Raw genomic sequence first — 21,238 nt, forward strand, 5'->3', positions numbered from 1 at the left:
AATAACTTTCACAACCTTATATGACACAATCATAGCAGACTGTTTATCTCATAATTTCACAGTAATTCTTTCTCATACTTGTTTATTTATTCTTTTCATGAAGCATCATTGGCCAACTAATTCTCTGTTTTCATCCTGTATTTGTAGAAACAGTTGTCATTTTATTGCATTTCTGAATCTATGAAATCATTGGAAAATAGAATATTATGTTGTTAGCCTTCAAGATCTTACTGTAAAAAAAGTTTGCTGATTCTCTGAGTCACTTAACATAATCTTAACACTTAACATACCTCATACAACAAATTGACCCAGGAACATCATCTCTGTTCCTCACAAATGAACATAACAGGAGGGTTAACAATGTATTTATTTCAATTTATTTCTAATATAAGTCGCTGCGGAGTATAAGTCGCACCCCTTGCCAAACTATGAAAAAAAGGGCGACTTATAGTCCGGAAAATACGGTACTCTATTATACATTGAAAAGAAAGAACAAACCATTTTACAGGCTCAAGCATTTGTTTCACAAATAGAAGTACTTTAGAAACGTTTTTTTTTTTCAACAAATAACTCTGTACTGTACTGTCAAATAATAATTTTAATCATCAATGTGAACAGTCAGAAGGCTTCAAATCGCGGAGATTAGCCCCGCCCACCGCGACCCGAGTAATTGGATTAAACGGGAGAAATTTAAAAAGCAATTATGAAAAAAATACAAAGTACACTTGGACAAATAGTGACTCAGGTGTATTTCACTGCTCTTCAGACTGAGCCGCTGCATCCTGACTCCACTCTGCAGTGTTTTCTTTTTCTGAAGCCCGCGATGCAGGTGTGTGTTTGTTCGGGAGAAGAACATAGTCATAGGCAGTTGTTGCTCTTTTTTCTATGGGTTTTAGAGAAACTCGAAATTGCAAGAGAATTTGCACGTACGTGCTGTTAATTTGGCAAGCTGTTTTACGTACGTGTACATATTAAACTGCAGCGTTATTGACGCACAGGTAGAGAAGAAGCGGAGTGACTTTTTAGCCAATCAGAATGCAGAACACAATGCACGATGCAAATCCGTGAAGTAGCGAAACCGTGAAAAGTAAACTGCGTTGTAGCAAGGGATCACTGTACTAATTTTTGTTCTTGTTTCGTTCTTCTATCTGATTTACACTGTTAGCTGTCACTGTCAACATCAATGAATGGTTTATTTTCAAACTTCTGTCATGTATAAGGCGTTCCGAACTTTAGGGATGATTAAGCAAGACAAAAAGTCAGAGATGAGTCTGTCATTCAGACATTATTAACTTTATTCACACTTTTCTCTAAACCTTATAGTAACACGCTGCACGTCAGCCATGTTAGCATATTTCCATTACCTGTAACTCGCATCCTTGTTTGCAACACATAAAAAACAGACTGATATCACTAAAACAAACGTTACAGTGACTACGCTAACTTCCACCCTTGTTAATATAGTGTAAAAAAAGAAATTGCATCAACACCAGTGAGCTCAACAAGAATTTATCCATAAAGCTAAAAGGGACACCAGGGTCTAAGGGACACTGTTGTTTTTTATAAGAAATAAAGGAAAAATTAAGCCTATTAAGTGCGCTTTATAGTACGGAAAACACGGGTGATTTATTTAAGATCAGATGTAGTGAAAAGTAAAGAAATTACATTTTTATACAAAATCAATAAGTAAAATAATAGGCATAAAGGTGAATTTGGGTTGTTAAACTCAACCTGTCAGTCCTCACATTTATTTATAATTAATCCAACCCAAAACAATGCTCAAACTGGGTACTCTAGTTTAGCAAGACATGCAAACTGTTGATGATGTAAAACTCATATCCAATGAAAACCCAAAGTACTGTACATGTGTGACACAAGTCATGCTGATTACTGAAACTTTCCAGTCATCTGTTTTTGTGTCATACTTTAGACAGAGATGGATGACGGTGTGATGACAGAGCCGACCTTTGAAACCTTCCAGTGTTTTGTTAATGCCCATCTCTACTGAGACTTACATGACTTTGCAATCTGGTCTGGGTTGCATGAGAATGTGAGGAATCATTATTTTTCCTGCAAGCAGAGCTTTGGGCTAACATCATTTAACCTCAACAACGCTGCGGTAAGTTACAGACACGCTACTGACGCCCGACCACTTCTGGATTTTCTGAAGCAGCTTTAATAGTTGTTTTGACATGTTGTGTGAAGAACGACTTCTTGACTTCATGCTTTGGGTCCTTTGTTGGAGAAAGTCCTTGTGCAGTTCCCATCGAGGGTTTAATTTAAAGTAACCCCATGTGTTTTGGTAATAACCAGTGTGTAAACCTAGGAGTACCATATTAAACAAAGACTAATTTCTTGTGCATGCAATAAGCAGAATAATACAAAAACATTACAGAGATTGTGTTATTATAAGTTATTGTGCCCATATTTTAATGTTGTTCATTTTTGCACATGCTCCAACTAGGAATTCCTGAGTTCCATAACTCTGAGGAGTTTGATATGGGTTTTTCTATCAGATCTTGACGACCACATAGATGGACAATGAAAAGCTTCTAATATCCTGCAGGGACTAACTGAGAGAGTCTCTCGTCCAGGAACAATGAAAAACATTTGAAGTCTGTTTGGAGGTGTTTGAAAAGAAAAATATCCTCTGAAGTTAAATGCGGTGTCTGCCAAACTCACAATGTGTCTTTTTACAATTTTGTCGATAGCTAATTCCGGCAAGAATTAGATAAAATGGATTTCTAACTAGCTGCTGATTAGAAGATACACAGAATTTTGACAACAGTGATGGATCGCCAAAATACTGTTTACATATAACAGTGTGGTTTAATTGTTAGCCAGGAAATATTACATCATAAATCCATTCTCAGAAAATTAGCATCAAACAAAGGATTATGAAAATATGATTTTCAGGAAAGCAATGAAACATTGTCACATATTTCAGGAAATGTAAATTACATCTATCATTTTGGCGCACATGAGTTTTTTTTTGGTAATGACGAGTCCTCACAGCCAAGAAGAGAAGCCATGTTTTTCCTTTACTACCCATATGCTGTCAATCACTTTGCCATGCTGGAAGATAAAGCAGCAGTTTTGTCGTCATTTGGTGAAAACTTTTACTGTAAATGTGCACTTTACTCAATATCTGCTTACCTGGTCATCTGATACCTGCTCTAGGTAAATGTGGCTGGCGTTGATTATGTGCATGCGGCTGTAGCCATAGTCTGTGCTGCGGAAGGCGCTCCATGCTTTAGGGTTTGGTTGGAACCTGTCGGTCCTTTCCCTGCAGCCCTGCAGCAAATTCAGCCTCTATCATTCAGACTATGCAGCACGGGAGCCATGTGTTTCTCTCCAAATCGTCTGTTTTTGAGCTGAACTTCCACGTGATTGTATTTTGATGTGCTGATGACTAATTCCTCTGTGGCTAAACAGCAGAGCATGCGCTGCGCTGCTCAGCCACCACATCAGAAAAGACTTAACCAGAGTAACAGCTGCTGCTTGATTCGTGTGGGACACCAGCAGCTGCACAGACAGGACTGTGTACAATACATGTTCCGATAAATGTAGATGACCATTCCCAGTAATGTATTGACACTTACAGCAGAGCCTGTGATAATGTGTACTGGAGCCTTGGGGTTCACATAAGGTTGATCTGCACTTCCATTGTACACCTACCAGGAAAAATAAAACAAAAAAGTGGCTTTGCATATCTGACAAGTAGCTCGGAAGATGAGGACAATGTTGAGAATTAAAAACGCAGAAGCCGACCTTGTCACCATAGACCGGCCAGAGTCGTTCATATGTGTGTTCATGTGCCCACAACTCCAAATCCACTCCTGTAAAACACATTCACAGCAAAAGGCAAAACATTTCTGCACAAATATGATGACACTAAACCGCAGTGCAATCCAAGTTTTTTTTTTTTTTGTAGAGGTTTTGTACATTGAATTTGGGCATTTCTCTGCTTCTAACAATATTAAGATCAAAGAAACCAACATTTCCAACGTCAAGTCAATTATCCACACAAAACAAACTAAATCCACAAATGTTATTCAAAAAGAGATCCTCGAATAAGGACGCCAGAAAGATACAAGACTGCCTTTTTTCAATTAAAAACAATTTTTTAAGCAATACAACTCTTTCAACAGATGAGTAATGAAAACAAATCTGTAAACAGTAGAATGGGAGCGTACCATAGCGGTAAAACAAATCCTCAAGGCCAGGAGCTGGTGGCTTGGTGTCGTTCCGGCCCAGTCTGACCTGAGTTAAAACAGTTATAATGAGAACGTCTGCAATTCTACCTGTGCTGTGAAACACTCTTTGTTAGAGCTTTTTTGTGTCCATGCCAGCCTCAACCAACGGAGTGCTGACTAAAGCACAACGGAAACCATTAGGGCTGAATTACAGATTACAGCAGCATGCCCAAAGGGATGTGCTGCTCCAGCTTAAACTACACGTCTGGTGTGGACCGAGCAGAACAGCAGAACTTTCTTCTGAAATTCAAATGAGAACCCTGTTTCTCTTTACCTTATAAAGGCAAAGAGAGCATAATGAACAGTGGCTGCAGTAATGCAACTTCTTCCTTATGTAATCAAATTTTATCATGTAATTAAAATGTCAACAATAATACGTGATATTAGTTGGGAATTTTTCCCAATGGAATGTCTAAACATTTGGATTGAGCAGGGTTGAGTTGGTTTGGCCAAACAAAATGAAAGAAATGACATGAACGGGAGATGTAATCAGGCTCTCGGAGTGATGCGTGTGAAACTGTACTTTGCGTACAAAGGAATGAAACTTAGTGCAGTCGTCCTGATCGTCATCAGAGCAGTACATGGGCCGATGTCCCATGGTGATGATCCAAGGGCGCACTGCCCTGTTCTCTGGACGGTTGGCTTCCTAGGTCAGCATCCATCCATTGATATCGGAAAAAAAAAGCCACAAATGTCGGTTAAATGAGCAACAAATAAAATAAAATCAATGTCAGAAAATTACAGTAGGTGTTGAAATGGAGGAGAGTTGTTAACCTCCAGGTCTTTTTTCAGCCACTCATATTGCTTGAAAATGAGCTCCAGGCCAAATTCAAGATAGAAGTAAACCTCAGTGGAGAAGGAGATTATATGCGCCGACCCCAGGTCCCAGCTGCAGAAACATACCGTTAAAATGATACACAGCCTCCAGTCAGCAGAGGAAGCGTGCTGCAAGTCACTCAGCGAACAAAATCCAGCTAAAGACAGAGACAGAACCCTCCTCTGAATGTGCATTTCTATTCATTTTGCTGTCTTCAAAAACGTAGTATTGACTGAATTAAGATGTCCACTCTTTGTTGAACTGATTCTTTCCTAGGATCAGATGTTCCTTCTTTTTACTTTTCACTTAAGAAATGTGTACATAAACAAAGGCATGGTCTTTGATTAACAGCTGTGCGTCTAATGCCCTTACTGGACGTTTCAAAGCTGTTCTATTTCTTATTAGTCAAGGTAAAAATATGTCTTCTGTTGGGCTAACAAAAAGGTAACTTCAGTCAATTTAAATAAATGATTCACATGATCTGATCTCAGGCTCTGTCCATTCCACTGGCTACAAATGAGAACTGGACTGATTGATCACTCCCCGCTTCATCTTCCAAATAGGAAATACCCGCTGGCTCCAGGAAGGCAAAATTCCATAGAACTCTATTGAGAAATAAACAGCAAATAGAATGGTCGTTCTGTTTGCCAGAATAACCATCCTTGCTCTGCTACCTTTTTTGACATGTTCTTGCTAATCCTAAAGGTTTTCATGATATTTTGTCAGTAGCACAAGTTATTCAAATTATAAACGGACCAATCAGATGCCTCAATAATAGTATCTGGTTTCACATTGAACGTTAAAAAATTTTAATTGACAGATTAAATCCCACTTTCAAGTGATAAGGGTGTGGTCTTTAAACAAACTACCTCCTGATTAGTGAGAGTGGTTGCAATAGGAATGTTGACTCAGACAGACTGACCAGTCACAGCTTACGGATGTTGTCTGGCTCCAATATGGCAGCGTCCGTATCACAAAAAAATGGCGACTGAATTGACTTCATTGGTGACGTTACACCCACTTGATCCTGTTCTCATATACAGTCAATGTCTCATATAGCCATGTTTAATATATGCTGGTGTTCTATGGCCTCTGAAATATAAATTTTGAATTTCTTTGATCTTTGCATGTTTAAAATTTTAAGTCAATGTTTGAAAAAGCCTGCTCTTGGTAGAATTAGCAACCATGCTTTACTGACAGCTTTCTCACAGTACATTGTAAACTCCCGATACACGTCTAATAACTCAATTCTAAATGGTACAGAGTGAAAACGTGGTTATAAATAATTGTATTACTATTAAATGAATATGAAAATAAATTACTTGTTTTGCAGAAGCATCCGTCCAACGCAAATCGGAGGATAGTTCACGCCTCCATTGATTTCTGATAATGAACACATCACTGGGCATTATCCCTTACATATTGATACATATAAATTGGTGCTTCTTTGAAAGCACTGATGATGCATGTTCTTTAGACTTTGTAATAATAAAGAGCTAAAGAAACCTTCCCATATCTGTTGCCAATTAGCTCATTAGAAGCTCATAATGACCAATACCTGCCTGCAGCCTAAACCTATGTGAGCCCATGGAAGCACTTTAAAGGCACTTGTCTTTGTGCTGTCTCTCTGTTAGCTTCATTCTACGGTAATTAAAATATTAGTTTACAAAAATGTTTGTTTTAGTTTTTCTAAGGGTGCCCTTGCCCTATTTTAACATTTTCTGGGATTTTTACGTTTTTTACACATCCAAAAAACACACTAAGATAGATTACAGACTACAGAGGTTTAGTGGCACACAGTAGCCTTCTGCAGCTCCTCTGTGCCTGCCCTCGATCTTAATCACGCACAAGTGAAGGGTTTCCAGCCGGCAAGCCTGTCTGCATCCAAGACCCACAGAGAGTACGCCTGTGGTCTAGAAGGATATTATCTTACTGTCTGAGAGAAGGAGGCCTGTCACGGGCAATGAGTCAGTAAGTCACATGTATAGCTTCTTTGTGTAGTCTGAGTGTTCAAAAGATAAGAGAGGAAACCTCAAAGTAAGAGTGAGGAGAGCCAGACTCCTAATGAATCTTTAAAGTCATTGTTTTTGTGGAACTTGTACATTTTGTACAGTCTGAACAGTGTATGCTGTCATCTGCTGTGTTACATTACAGTTCATGTTAAGTTAACCAGGCTCTTACCTGTACCATAAACTCTCGGTTTGACCCGGCATGCTGAAACGACTCCTGTAGTTTGAAAAGTTGCTGTGAAGAAGAGAAAATTGTTGCAGTCTGATCATCAGTTAGCCCCACAAACCGTCACTTTTTCTACATTCTTTTTGGTACATTCAGAGCCACAACTGCAGTTTGGACAGAACGTTCCATAAATAACGTTGTGTCATTGCTTCAGCCTGGTAGAAAACCCAACATGGAAGATGATCAGACAAAAACAACCATGATTTCTATAAAAAACACAGCTCCATTTAGATTTTTTTTATAGAAATATATACAAAGGTTTGGGCAGTGCCCGGATTGCCAAATTAAAGGTTCAGCATAGATGTCGCCTCTATGACATCACCTTATAAGTCTGCCTCATGGTCAGTTGCTGGAGCCAACTAATCAACATCTGGGCAACTTGGGAGATCCAGGGTGGAGCAGAGAGTGGATGAGCAAGTAGGAGCCACCATGGCGGAGTCTTCCTCACTTCTGCAGTGAGCAGACTCACCTCTAAATACAACTTTCTTGAAACCATGAGATGCTGTTTAAACGAGACGGTAATTTTAGATCCTACTGTTATTAGAGTAATCCCTTTCTCTCTATGGTTTCACGTTCTGGCGGTTCCTCTGGATGCAGATATGGGAAACTGCTAGCAACAACAAACCGAATGGATTCAAACATAACATTTCAATGCACCGACAAGTTTTAAACTCTTTATGAAGCTTTCTCGATTCCAAATCTACTGTTAGGAATACAATATGTTTAACTCTGATTCTTTAGTGGAAGCCATTTGCAGGTAATAAATGAGCAAAAAATAAGTTTTTTCTTAATTCTTTCTATGCGGAAGTGGAAAATGAAGTCAAATATCTTAGAGACATTAATAAAACTTAAGTATACCTAAAGGAATGAGATCTCTTCCTAAGCGAATGAGTTATGAGTGTTTAAACATGTGGTCATACTTCCACCTTGTGGGTGGAAAAGGTATGCATGAGTATTTATTAACACAAAGTACACCCTGAAAATTAAAATGAACAATCCTACAGAATAATCCAGAAAAGGCTTATGAAATTACTAGCACCTAGAATTACGGTAATTTACAGACTGAAAAAAATGGAAAATGAACAAAATGTTTTAAATTTAATTTAGATGAGCATTAAAGACAATCAAGTTGTTCTATTTAACCAAGTAGATGGTTGTTCCTGATTTTTTTGTTCATGTTATTTTCTTCAAATAACAACAAATTACAGATTTAATGTAGCGTTGGTGAATGTAAACTCTCTAGAAATATGCATTTTCATCTTACTTGAGGCTACATTCATCCTTAGAAACTAAGGGAAATAGTTGGTGGTCTGAAAAAATAAAATCCTGAACTGCAATCACTTGACAGTAATTAAAATGGTATTATTCGTTCTCTCTAAAGGTCTGACAAACATCCTCTGCTCCCGATGAACAAAGAGAGCCTTGATTTTCACGTCTCCTGTGGAGCTGCTGTTCTCATCCTGCTGGAATGCAGACTGCAAACGTTTGTGGTTATCCTTGTTTCATTTGTACTTCAACCGTACGTTCTTGAAGATGGAAACTCAGAGGAACATACGACGCAAGAACGCATAACAATAAACTGGGAAGGAAAAATCCAGTATGGAGCGCTGCAAAGAAAGCTGGATTTTAGATTACGTAACAAAGGAAACGGGCTTTTCGGATCAGGTTCAGATGTCGGTATCCAGAGCCAATAAAAAGAGACTACTGTTAGAGGCTATTTCATAAAGAACACGCAAAAGACAAAAGATGCCAAGAACAACAGAAAGCTGGACCAATACATCAGCGGTAAGTAAATATTATGCTGCAGGATTTGGTACCTCGAAATGTTCCAATGTGCCACTGATGACTGACCCTGCTGGAATTTTGGGACGCAATCATTGTTGATGTTTAAGAGAAAATTAATGGCTGAGGTTTTAATTTGAGCTCAATTTCTGAACTTTAAATGAGCTGAAAATGAGACTGCAAAGTTATGCACTTAAGCTGCGTCACCGAGTGGCGCGTTGTGTCTATAAAGGAAGGGAAAAATAAACTTTCCCTGACTTTAAAGGGCCATATTAGAGCGTGTGACTGACGACATGTCACAAACGCAGACATCGCCGAAGTTTGAAAAATTGTGTGTGTGTGTGGGGGGGGGTTCCAGACCCCAAAAATTAATATTTCATGCAACGTTTACAGTTGTATGTCTATGAAGACTCTCATTCATCCAGGTTGGTTCCATTGTAGTAGGTTTGTTCTGTTTGGCAGATGCAGATAGACTCAAAGACAAGAGCCTGAGGCAAATATGACTCCACCCACTGTGTGCCAATAAATCACACTTACACTCTGAGTCAGGAAGTGATCCGTCAGGATGACAATGTTGCCTAATTCATGCGGCTTGTACCCCCGACGCGGCTTGTGTATGTATAAAATTAGTTAAACACGTGAAAATGGGTGGGTGCGGCTAATAATCGGGTGCGCTTTGTAGTCCGGAATTTACGGTAAATGAAACTACCCTTTAACAGACAATATCCTTTTTTTTCTGACTTTTTATTTTAAGCATAAAAAGAGGATGGAGAGGATGATGACACCTGTGATGACACCTGTGCGTGTCAAAATAAAAGCTGTGAGTTTGTCTTGTCACAATTCTATTCCTCCTTCATCGTAGCATTTTGTCAATGATTACTGTATTTTCCGGACTATAAGTCGCCCTTTTTTTCATAGTTTGGCAAGGGGTGCGACTTATACTCCGCAGCGACTTATATTAGAAATAAATTAAAATAAATACATTGTTAACCCTCCTGTTATGTTCATTTGTGAGGAACAGAGATGATGTTCCTGGGACAATATGATGTATGAGGTATGTTAAGTGTTAGGAGTATGTTAAGTGACTCAGAGAATCAGCAAACCTTTTTTTTACAGTAAGATCTTGAAGGCTAAAAACATAATATTCTTTTTTCCAATGATTTCAGAGATTCAGAAATGCAATAAAAATGACAACTGTTTCTACAAATACAGGATGAAAACAGAGTATTAGTTGGCCAATGATGCTTCATGAAAAGAATAAATAAATAAGTTTGAGAAAAAATTACTGTGAAATTATTAGATAAACAGTCTGCTATGATTGTGTCATATAAGGTTGTGAAAGTTAAAATGCGACTTATAGTCCAGTGCGACTTATCTGTGTTTTTTTCTACTTTATAATGCATTTTTGGGCTGGTGCGACTTATACTCCGGTGCGACTTATAGTCCGGAAAATACGGTATTTGCCTACATCTGATAGACCGGTCCGTGAAAACTTTGTGTGACGTCATACCGGTCCGTGGTGTTAAAAAGGTTGGGGATCACTGTTTTATACTGTTTTTTTCTTTGTGATTAGAAAAGTGTCTAATTTTAATGTATTCGGGTATTGTTGGAAGTAGTGTAGGAAAAAAAAGTTCTTATATTTGAATGCAACAGCACACATTCCTTGATTTGGTTCACCTTCAGCTAATTGAAACTGACCCAAATTGGTAGAAGCCAGAGTGTGATTTGTTTGCTTTACATGTACATAAAAAGCAAATAGAGAGGACAACATCAAGAGAAACTGACAGTTTTCCAGAAATGATTTACTCCCTGATCGATTTTATAACTTTTTATCAACATAATCAACATCCTATCAACAAGTTTTCAACCAATCCTGCTGTTACTCCTATAACTACTGTAGATCTTTTTTTTTAATTATTTCTCTCTTCTTTGCATCCCTAGTTCAAGTTGAGCAAAAGGATGTCATATTTACAGTAAAACAAGTTCAAAAACAGACAACTTCATAGACTCAAACTGGGACATCAGGTGAGGCAAATATTTCCACTTACTATGCAGATTCATGGTTGCCTGGACAGGTCATGTAAGGCACATATGCTGCAATGGACTGGATCTGCCTCATGAACTCATCTCCAATCCTGGCATTGTCCTGCACACAGAGTCATTACGGGTGACGCCAACCGTTTCCTATGAAGACATCGTTTCATTTTGCTCAAATCACTGATCCTAAATAAACGAGTCCTTTTCCAGACGGCTACAGAAAGTGGATATCAGCCCGCAGAACCACTCAGGTATGCCTAGAGCTGGGCGGTTTATTACAGCTTTAATGTCTTTTACTTACAACCAGACACATTCCTTTTCTCTGTTTTTCTCTTTATAATATCAGTCAAGCTGCAAGACGTACTCACGCATTCCAGCGGGGAACATTATGTGAATGACTTACGGTTAGCCATTTTTGTGGAGGCCTGCTGATTCTAATCTCTTCTTTTTTGATTATTTCAAAAACAAACATAAATCACTCATCTGAGAAAAAATAATCTCAGCATCCGAGATGAAGCTATTTCATCTAGATTTTAAAGATGACAAGTGGGAGGAGCTAAGACGTTCTTGGAACTTGGGATGCAAAGCTTTGCATGGCACCACTTCATTCATCAAATACTTGGGTGACATCGACAGACGTCTCATCTTTCAGCAAAGGCTTAGAGCATCTCGCAGTAATGATGATCACAAGTCTCCACTGCACTGGGGAGATTGTAAAGGCGCTGATGATAAACAGTTTTTGGGTTTGTGGGTGAGGTAGACAGAGGAAGGCGACGTGACTACTAAGAATTAACAATAAGCCGTAAATCTGGCTTGTAGGAGAGATGACTTACCTCATGCATATCATAGGCAAAGTCCCCTATTAAAAAAAAAACATGCACAGATTAGAAAAGTTGTGGGGATTTAAAGTTTTTAAAACCTAACAGATGAGTTTAGGGAAACAAATGATTTTTAAAATATTCTCCTCCATCAGTAGATGATATGAAATGGTCTAGCTAGAAATATTGGAACAACAAAGCAAGTATAGTTTATCACTGCAACATGTGTTTTAATTCACACACAGAAAAACAACGTGTTCTTTTAAATGGATAGGGCCAATATTTTGAATTCTACTTTTGCATTTTTTTGAAAACCTTCTTGGACTTTGGTTATTATTCCAGATTAAAATCATTGTTACACTTCTTCGATAGTGCAAAATAAAAGAACACAAACTTGTCAAAAACACGTTTTCCAAAAATTTTACTTTTGACAATAACTGTTACTTTATAGGTCATCATATCCCTGGTTCACCTTTAGCAGTCTTGCCGGTATGGGGATTTTTTCCCTGGCATTTACATTTTTTTTATGCCCTGCATCCTGATTGGCTGTTGACCTTGTCAATCAGTTTTCTCTGTGCCATGTCTCCTGTACAGAATGTGTTCATGTTACATACATCTTTGATCTTTGTTTTCATTCTATAAAACTGGACCGATTTTTCTAAAATTTTGAACTTTGAACAACATTAGTGTCTGTCTTAAAACATCTATAATCCTTCTTTGTAGATTTCAACTTTAATGGGTTATTTTTAGAATGAACGTCTAGCAATAAACAAGGAACCACTGTAAATGGAAAAAAAATACTTTTTGCAAAACAGTAACAAACCCCCCCCCCCCCCCCCCCCCCCCCCCCCCGTTAAAATGATGGCAGAAATCCTTACCAATATGCAGGATGACGTCATACATTCCCATCTGAGTGTCCTTTTGCAGTCGAGAGAGAGACTGAGGGTTCTCGTTGCCCAGATCCCCATAGAGAGCAAATCTGGGACTAAAACTAGAGCTGTCATTCAGAGCAGTGAAGGAGAACACGTCACTCCAGCCCTCATCACTGCCACAGTGGTAGACTGATTTAAAAACAAACAGAAATAGCAACACAAGGTGTCAAGATGGTGTTTTGATTTCTGATGAGCTACAAGCGAACACAAACCACAACACTACGCACCATGAGTAGCAGCAGGTTTGAGGCCTATGAGAGTAACCCGATGGATGAACATCTTCCTCTTCTCCTTTCCAGAGTCTACAAACAAAGCAGAACTGCCTTTGGCGATCAGCTTGAACATTCGACCGCCTAGAAGGCCATACTCCACCGTGCTCTCCGTCTTATTAAAGGTGGTCCAGGTTACCACCATAGAGCCTGGTACTCCTGTGCAGGGAGATGAGATACTCGGTGACTATAAAATGGTTTAATTCATCCAAAACTTTGCAAAAGCAAGAAGATTGCAATCTTTTGTAGATCAAAAGTATCACTTCAGACCACTTCAGTGACAAGGTTTATATATTTATGTCTACCTAGGATGCACAAAAGTCATATATTAAAAGACATTTTGGGAAAAAAATAACACTTTACTTTGTCCACTCCTTACCTGCATAAGAAAGATGAACCTGCTCTGGCTGGGTCCAAATAGGAGGGACACCATGCACCAGAAAGGGTGCAAAGCCCAAGAGCAGACAAGCAGCAGACAGCATTCTAACAGCGGCCTGGATGTCACGATGAGCACACAGAAGAAGACAGAAGCAAGACCAGATCATCACATGACCCTGAAGACTTTGACGCAGAAAACCAGAACATTAGAAGCATCATCACATGACATGTGGGAATCTGAGAAGCTTCACAACTGTCCCAGGAAATAAGGAAACATCAGCAGAACAAGTTGATGAAAGTGCAGAAGCTCAGCAGCAGGAGAACCTAAACAGATCATGTGACAACAAAAACAGCTGATCTGGTTTATTTTTGTCATTGTGCATGCAGTAAATGCTTCAAACACACAGGTCAGAACTTGCCTCTGTTCAATAAGTGGAAAAAAAACAAAACAGAATGAACGTCAGGACACTGATGATGCCATTTACAGTTCAAAACAACGGTAGGAAATAAAGGCTAAGTAAAGAACACAAGAGCAAGGATTACAGAGAAACTAAGTCGAGCAGCTTTAACGAGATATTTGGTCTTTAAATCAGCTCAATTATTAGGTCAACGGTCGCTAGAGGGGGCGCGCGGAAGGATATTTGAGTCGAGAATGGGCTGATTCATCCAGGAAGGATCCAAACATTCAAAGCACCCCCGAATAACAGCGCGGCTTATCACCAGTGTAAGTGAGTGTGAAAACGACGTTGCTTATTTGTTTAAAATTAATATTTGTTGCTACTTCCGTGTGTCCGGAAACTACGACTTTGTTTAATGGGAGAATGCTAAGTCTCACCCATTCTCTCGCGTTGCTAGCTTTAGAGCTGACGGTGTTGTTACCCGAAACCGGCTTCAAATATCGCTTTTCTGCTATATTTACGCCCTGAATTCCTCTTATTTAGAGTCATTTGAAAAAACTTACAGTTTATGAAAACATGTCCAAGAAGGGCAGAAAAGCCAGGGGTTGGTTATAAGCTGAACAAACTCTAAACTTCAAAACACGTCTACGTCATTCGTAAAAAGCACAACAAAACCGAAGGGGATTATGGGACATTGTGTTTTGTAACAGATTTGGCACATTAGATGAAGAACAAACAAATGAAGATTTGTTAAGTTAAACACGTAAACTAGTTACATCAATGCAGGTGCCTGATTAGTCAGTTTTTGTCTTTTTATTTTTATTTTTTAAATAAATCATCATACATGAATTTAAGCTGCTCCAAAAGGGTGTTTTCAAATGAATAATAAATAAATAATAACAAGTTTTTAGAGAAAATATAATTTAAAGCATGTTTAGGTAAGTTTTTGTATTGTTTTATTTTGTTTTAGATTAAATGGATTCTGACAGTGAAGAGAGAAACAGTCATGGTTTGGATCATCCTGTCAGTTGGCACAAACCACAGGACAAAGGCAGTTTTGGAACAACAACCAAACAGGTCAGATATTTATTTGTAGAAATAGATCTTAAATCCAAGAGTCTTAAGCATGATCACTTTAACTGTACGTTTACATTTCAGAGTAAAAGTGACAGCAATGAAGAGTTCTACAAAAAGAGGTATCCTGTACAACGATAGTTCTTTATTATTTTCCCTTTTTTGCTGTGTGTTTAGGTTTGTTTTCAATGTTTTTATCCCATTAAGGTATCCAATTAGTCGCTCCGGCAACAACCCAGGCAGAGTAAAGAGAGTAGTGTCATGTAAGCGGAAAACTCATCATCTAACGGTGGTCAGAAGGAAGCAGCACGCATCTGAGAGGACCTTTGAAGCAGCAAACAAGGAGAACAACATGGCAGTTTTGCAGGACGCGCAGCAAGAAATGTTTCACTGGGACTCATTAGAGCACTCGCAAAACATCAATAATAACCACAAGACTAGTCTAACTGGTTCTGAGCACACAGGCTACAGTTTATTCACTGAGGTTACTATCACAGGTCTCTCTTCTGTTTTATTTAGTTCAGGTTTTTTCTTTTTCTTTATATGAAACTTTCTAAACTTATCTTGTTTTTCAGCTGTCGAAGGATCATAAAACTATGGTGGATGTTCTGTTTGGAAGACATTTAAGGTTAAAGGTGGCTTTCACACTCTGGCAGAGAAATGCTGAAGAGCTGTTGACATTCTTTCTGAAGTTTGTATTGTTTTTTTTTTTTTTTAGACATTTCATACATTTTGTTTTTGTAAAAATGTCAAAGTGACATTTTATCTTTTAACAGAATTCAAGACATTGGTGTGGTTGTTGACTTTCTCCCCATAATTTGTAAATGGTAGGTGTAGAATATACAGAAGATTTGAAACACAAGCAAAGAACATAAATCATACTTCACCATTTGTCCTTATTGGCAGCATTGATGAAGACTCTTCAAAGATGACCATTGGATCCTGTGTGGACCTGTTTCCTCTGATTAGGAAAGTCCTCAACACTAAATATGAAGAGTGAGTCTTCCTTTTGACTTTCATTTTTTGTTTCTCTTAGCAGAACTACTTCAGAATAAAATGCATTATGCAAATGGAACAGCAAACAATCCATGAATGATCGCTGACTTTTCTTCATTTAGGTATCTTATTGTTGGCTTAAAGTGGGTCCATTCAGTTGTAAGAAAATGGAAGAAGGAGCTACAGACAAGCGGCTACAGTGGAACAACTCCTCCTCTGATGGATGTGTAAGATTTTTCATTCTGATAAACTCATCTTCAGCGCCTGTTTTAAATGAAAAATAAAATAATTTTATGGTTTCAGAAATTTTCAGGTTTTTAATCAGCAGTTGTGGGAGTTATGGCAGGAGAAACCTTTGCTGAAATCTGGTCCGGAAGTTGCGACAAAAATGATAAAAGTCAGTGCAGAAATATACTATTGTTGCGTTTATACAGATTGTTTCCTTTCTTAATGTTAACAATGTTTTTTCTTTATTTTCCCTCCTAGTTTATTGAGTCTTTCCTGTTTCAACTCAACCAGCACAGATAAGCTTCCAAATGACAACTGCTGCAATTAGACACATTTCATTCATTGTACTGTATTCAAGTTCCTTCAAACACTGAAGACATGCTTTTATAGTTGCTTCAGTGACAGATTTATCTAACTATGAAAGTTTTGTATTGTAAAAAATGTTTGTATTATGTGAACAATTAAAGGTTATCAATATTTTACTTTAAAAAATGTAATGTTAACATATTTTCTTGATAAATTTTATTATAATAAAAAATATTTCTCTGTCAATTTTCTCTTTTATATACCATTTTTTTCGATTTCAGCATTGCGGTTGTGTTTATTTTTTGCTTTATCGGCACAGACAACACATTTATTAAGTTATATTACATAAAATAATGAATACCGAAGTGCACAATGCATTACCACCTATGCAGATTTATATGAAACTTTTGAGGTGAGGGGTTGTATCTTAAGAGTGTCTTTGTTCTCCCAGGAAAGCCAAAATAAAACTAAATGAAGGGAGTTGGAAGATAAGAAAACATTACATTTTAAACTCTTCATAAAATGTACTGCTTGGAGCACAGAGATACCACAAAGCACAAAAATTTAAATGACAGCTTTGGTATCATGAAGAAAAATATATGCTAAGTGCATCTAATGCAATCCAACCCATGAATATCAGAAAAAAAAACTTCTTCTGTCTTTAAGGTATGCATGCTAAAGCAGAAGGTGCCTTCCCATAAGTTAGATCTGCAGGGATGAGTGTTTCAGAATAGATTTGTCACAAACAAAAAGATAAATTGAGTTAATTTGTTTGAAATCATATTGATATTTGTGCATCTAAATTTGACCCAAAAAAATAAAAAATTTGACAAACTCAATGGCCTAGTGGAAGAGAGAGTCTATCCTGAGACTGTTGGGTCATAGGTTAAAATCCCCAGTGAAGTCTTATCTAGAACCATTGCCTTCCTGCTTGACACTCAACATTAGGGAGTTGGATTGGGGGAGTTAAACTACCAATAGGTTCCCAGGCGCAGTTTTGTCTCCAGCTGACCGTTCGCTCCCCCATGGGGATGTGACAAATGCACACCTAATGAGACAAACCTTAACTTTAATATGCAATTGCCCTTAAAAATTAAATTAAACTTAAATTTAAATGTTTAATTTAAAATTAAATGTGCTCTTAATTGGCCGGCAGAATTCAGTTGAGAGAGCAAATTCTGTGGAATTTCTTTTATCTTATTTTTATCCCCCTTGGCCATGCTTGTGCTACCATGGTCTCATATTCGCTATCATATTACTTTTCGTGCAAACTCTGTAAAGAGTTTAAGAATCTTTCTTATACATTAAATACAGGGGGTCCCCTTTAGTGAGAATGTAAAAGGTGAGTTGTGTTTGAACATATGACAGAGATGGTCTTTTTAATGACAAACCAAATCATTTTTAAAAAAAAGTGTCACACTCATAAAATATAAACATTTTGCATGATCAAATAATAGATCATATTTGAAACCTTCTCCTCTGATGAACAAGGAAAAACCAAACTCCTATGAAGTTTTTGATAAAAGTTGGAAGCCTTTCCCTTCAGCTTTATTGTCTTTAATTGATCTTGGAACTCCCTCCACTGCTGTGACTTCAGTAAGTCCGACTTCCCACGTGGGATTATCTCATTTGACACAGATAAGTGGGAGTTTAGAGCACAGTGAGGATAAAGTCCAACTGTAGGTGGGCAGCGGAGGCTGAAGGTCTGTGAATCTGAACTCTGCTGACGTGTTTACATTCTGATAACCTTTATTCAGATCCAACAAATGAGCACAAAGCTAGAGAAAACCCGGTAGATGACATTAGCTAATCTTTACATTCTGATTCTTTGTTCGAGAGGTTTGCATTATTAGCTGGATTTTGTTTCATCTTTACTGCTACTTTGTTGCGTGGTGCACTAACTCGTCTGAGCTGACAGAAGAAGACAGTAAAGGATGAAGAGTTGGAGGCTCTGGCTGCTGGCAGTGGCCACACTGCTGCTTGGAATGAATGGAGTTGACACGGAGGATATCCGAGCCAAAAACATTAATCTTCTCACCCCCACTGATTATAATATGGTGCTTAACCTTGGAATGAGAGGTACTCATCGACTTTTATTTTTCTTCACCTTTGCTGTACCTTAGCATTTGTTTTCAGAACAAGGCTCATCCTGTTTAATGAGCTGATGTGAATGCATCTCAGACCAAATCTGTGCATCACATCTGAGGGGCTTTGTGAAATTTGATTTTTCAGATTTGAAGATTGAAAATTAAATGTTTGGTCTATCAGATTTGGAAGTAAACAGTCTAACATAGACATTTTATCATGCTTATGTTGTAGACACAGGAATAATTTTTTCAGGTGATCAATGTAATGACAAATTCCAGATGTGTGTACTGTAAATACCAATTTCTATTTTGACTGAATATTTTCAAATTTCCAACCTGAAAGGTTACTTCATAATCAATAATATATTTAAAATTAACTGCCCTAAGTTATGGTTTTTGTTTTGGATAAGTTTTTGCATAGCAATCTTACATTTTATAAAATAAATTTAAAGGAAAACAAAGCAATTGAAAAAGTTGAAATAAACCTTTAATAAAGGCTAAAACTATGATCAAAACTGGTCTGTTTTTGTATTTAAGATTACGTTTCCATCAAAGCAAAAATCAGTAAATAAATGAAAAAATAATTTTAATCCAAAATTATGTCTGTAAAATCAGTGCATATTTAAAAAAAAAGTATAGAACAAAGCATGCTATTTAATAACATGCAATCCAAATCTGCCTATAAACTCTTTAGACTAATCTGAATTTAAATGTATCAATTTGTTTTCCAAAATTAAGTAAAGGAAATTGACAATTTATCTTCTAAATCCATTATTTTTTAATGTATCAAGAAAATTAACAAACCCAAAGGAGAATTGAGATTTAATTATGCAAATGATATTGGATTCCACATGGAGTGTACAGAAATAGTTTAATGCTTAAACACACAATTTGGTCAAAATAAATGTTTAAATAAAAGCCAAACCATGCAAAAATTTGTCAATGTGTGCATTAAATTGGTTTACCCCCAGAGTTTTCACATGGAAACTGGTTTTCCCTGTCAATGGTTAATGTGGTTTAATGTGCCATTGTGGCTTAATTCTAGAGGTAACAGCAGGGGTCCCCGAATCTAGGCCTCAGTGGCTGGTGTCTTACATGTTTTTAAACCAACCTGCCATTGAAGCTCCTTATTGGCTAAACATACCTGGTCCTGGCAATCAGCAGCAAATAAAGCAGGGTTTCTGGAAAACCAGCAAGACACGGGCCCTCGAGGCCTGGATTTGGGCACCCCTAGGTTACCAGGTCAACTTAGAGCTGGAAACATACTAAAAAAGAAAAAAATTCAATGCACCCCCCTCACTGCTTGGTTTATTTGTGCACAACAGTGCTGCCCAGAGACTGCTACGACATGTTGATGACATCATCAGGAAAGGCTAGAGATGGTGTTTACCTCATCCAACCTGGCGACTCTCCCATTGTGGCCTACTGCGCCATGCAGGAGGGAGGCTGGACCGTAGTTCAGCACATCACCGTCAACAGCAGCGTGAATTTTGACCGCACTTGGGACGAGTACAAAAATGGCTTCGGGGATGTCACAGGTGACCACTGGCTTGGAAACAAGTACCTTAATCAGCTCACTCTCGGCCCCGCCCACTATAAACTGGGAGTGAAGCTTGTGGACCGAGACGCAGTGACCAAAACGGGCGAGTACGATCCATTTTTAGTGGAGGATGAGTTGAAGGCATTCAGGCTGAGGCTGGGGCTATTCCAGGGCACTGCGGTGGACGCTCTGACCATGGACACGGAGAACTACTTGCACGACAATCAAAAATTCACAACTAAAGACAGAGATAATGACAACTACTTTCAAAACTGTGCCAAGCTGGAGTTTCAAGGCGTGCCCGGTGGTGGATGGTGGTATGACGCCTGTGCTGGAGCCAACCTGAATCGCAGGAACGTCATTTACTGGCAGAAGGACTGCAACAAAGAGCATTTGTGCAAGTATGCTTGGATGATGGTGAGGCCTTCAGACTCAGTGAAGATGATTTATAGTGGAGACTGCAAAAAGGATGAGTTATAACAACAGATTTTGTTTTAATAGTGTAGAACACCATAGTGTTTGCTGTTATTGGTAACTGTCCCGTAGCAGCTGCTGTCATGATGGACCTTTATTTCACCTCATTTTATTATGAAAGGCAAAATGATCACAAAATACTACAAGTGAGGCAAAAACCGACCACAAATATGACACATTGTTTAAAATTGAACACTATTTTCGCTCCAGCTTTGTCTCCAACATGACAACAGATTCAAAGCAAAGCATTTCTTCCCCCAAAAAAACATTTCATAACATTATAGCTTATGATCCACAGCAATAATGTACATCTTCCATCAAATGGAAAACAGCTTGTAAATATTTTTTTTTTCTCTTAGGTGTGTTACTTGTGTATTATTTTGTCAGACAGACACTTTATTCAGCAACAGTAATTTAAAATGAAAAAAAAAAAAGTAATATTTTCATGTTTGCAGAAAAATATCCTGAGACTTGAAAACACACAGGCATTTTTACAAAGTGTACCCTCCCCTGTTCTTTATGTAAACACTAATGTTATTTAGTTGGAAGTATTAAAAATGTTTTTTTTTTCAAGTGTTGACCGCTTGTGAGCGAATTTTTCATCATACTAT

The 21,238-nt window shown here is 38.0% G+C and overlaps 3 protein-coding genes and 1 long non-coding RNA gene across 8 annotated transcripts; 3 read left to right on the forward strand and 1 right to left on the reverse strand.

Annotated features, from left to right (window-relative positions):
* Nucleotides 1-1,274: 1,274 nt before the first annotated feature.
* acp7 (acid phosphatase 7, tartrate resistant (putative)) lies at nt 1,275-14,787 on the reverse strand. 2 transcript variants are annotated; one of them, XM_004082344.4, is made up of 14 exons: nt 14,486-14,787; nt 13,526-13,640; nt 13,105-13,305; nt 12,824-13,006; nt 11,961-11,986; nt 11,139-11,236; nt 7,255-7,317; nt 5,031-5,145; nt 4,789-4,902; nt 4,197-4,263; nt 3,772-3,839; nt 3,603-3,674; nt 3,157-3,294; nt 1,275-3,075 (listed from the first exon to the last, which is right to left on the reverse strand). In XM_004082344.4, the coding sequence occupies exons 2-14, from the start codon at nt 13,626-13,628 to the stop codon at nt 3,010-3,012; spliced, it is 1,314 nt and encodes a 437-aa protein (XP_004082392.1). In that variant the 5' UTR covers nt 13,629-13,640; nt 14,486-14,787; the 3' UTR covers nt 1,275-3,009. The 2 variants fall into 2 exon arrangements, with proteins under 2 accessions (XP_004082392.1, XP_023807149.1); XM_023951381.1 differs by lacking the exon at nt 14,486-14,787 and having other exon boundaries at nt 1,278-3,075; nt 13,526-13,817.
* On the forward strand, nt 8,385-13,286 carry LOC105356934. Of its 2 annotated transcripts, XR_002292980.2 has the most exons (5): nt 8,385-9,093; nt 9,845-9,910; nt 11,032-11,115; nt 11,247-11,378; nt 13,177-13,286. It is a non-coding gene; the product is annotated as an uncharacterized LOC105356934 (long non-coding RNA). The 2 variants fall into 2 exon arrangements; XR_910976.3 differs by lacking the exon at nt 9,845-9,910 and having other exon boundaries at nt 8,391-9,093.
* LOC101169647 (KATNB1-like protein 1) lies at nt 13,972-16,758 on the forward strand. 3 transcript variants are annotated; one of them, XM_011490441.3, is made up of 10 exons: nt 13,972-14,252; nt 14,893-14,999; nt 15,081-15,118; nt 15,204-15,480; nt 15,572-15,687; nt 15,773-15,823; nt 15,903-15,992; nt 16,115-16,219; nt 16,296-16,389; nt 16,479-16,758. In XM_011490441.3, the coding sequence occupies exons 2-10, from the start codon at nt 14,898-14,900 to the stop codon at nt 16,518-16,520; spliced, it is 915 nt and encodes a 304-aa protein (XP_011488743.1). In that variant the 5' UTR covers nt 13,972-14,252; nt 14,893-14,897; the 3' UTR covers nt 16,521-16,758. The 3 variants fall into 3 exon arrangements, with proteins under 3 accessions (XP_011488743.1, XP_004082393.1, XP_011488744.1); XM_004082345.4 differs by having other exon boundaries at nt 13,972-14,248; XM_011490442.3 differs by having other exon boundaries at nt 13,972-14,248; nt 16,306-16,389.
* A 1,165-nt stretch (nt 16,759-17,923) lies between these two features.
* Nucleotides 17,924-21,205, forward strand: LOC101171791 (fibrinogen-like protein 1-like protein). The gene is made up of 2 exons (XM_004082598.4): nt 17,924-18,605; nt 19,939-21,205. The coding sequence occupies exons 1-2, from the start codon at nt 18,461-18,463 to the stop codon at nt 20,631-20,633; spliced, it is 840 nt and encodes a 279-aa protein (XP_004082646.1). The 5' UTR covers nt 17,924-18,460; the 3' UTR covers nt 20,634-21,205.
* Nucleotides 21,206-21,238: the final 33 nt, after the last annotated feature.

The sequence above is a fragment of the Oryzias latipes genome, chromosome 22 (genome assembly GCF_002234675.1).
Source record: "Oryzias latipes chromosome 22, ASM223467v1".
In the NCBI taxonomy this organism is placed as follows: domain Eukaryota; kingdom Metazoa; phylum Chordata; class Actinopteri; order Beloniformes; family Adrianichthyidae; genus Oryzias; species Oryzias latipes.

Bases quoted from the DNA above. Each gene is read 5' to 3' on its own strand.
- LOC101169647 (XM_011490441.3), top strand. From the start codon at position 14,898: ATGGATTCTGACAGTGAAGAGAGAAACAGTCATGGTTTGGATCATCCT. The intron at 15,000-15,080 runs GTCAGATATTTA...TTTACATTTCAG, and splicing joins TTGGAACAACAACCAAACAG to AGTAAAAGTGACAGCAATGA. The intron at 15,119-15,203 runs GTATCCTGTACA...TATCCCATTAAG, and splicing joins GAAGAGTTCTACAAAAAGAG to GTATCCAATTAGTCGCTCCG.
- acp7 (XM_023951381.1), bottom strand. From the start codon at position 13,691: ATGATCTGGTCTTGCTTCTGTCTTCTTCTGTGTGCTCATCGTGACATC. The intron at 11,987-12,823 runs GTAAGGATTTCT...TTTTTTTAATAG, and splicing joins TGACGTCATCCTGCATATTG to GGGACTTTGCCTATGATATG. The intron at 11,237-11,960 runs GTAAGTCATCTC...CTCTGTGTGCAG, and splicing joins TTGCCTATGATATGCATGAG to GACAATGCCAGGATTGGAGA.
- LOC101171791 (XM_004082598.4), top strand. From the start codon at position 18,461: ATGAAGAGTTGGAGGCTCTGGCTGCTGGCAGTGGCCACACTGCTGCTT. The intron at 18,606-19,938 runs GTACTCATCGAC...TGTGCACAACAG, and splicing joins GCTTAACCTTGGAATGAGAG to TGCTGCCCAGAGACTGCTAC.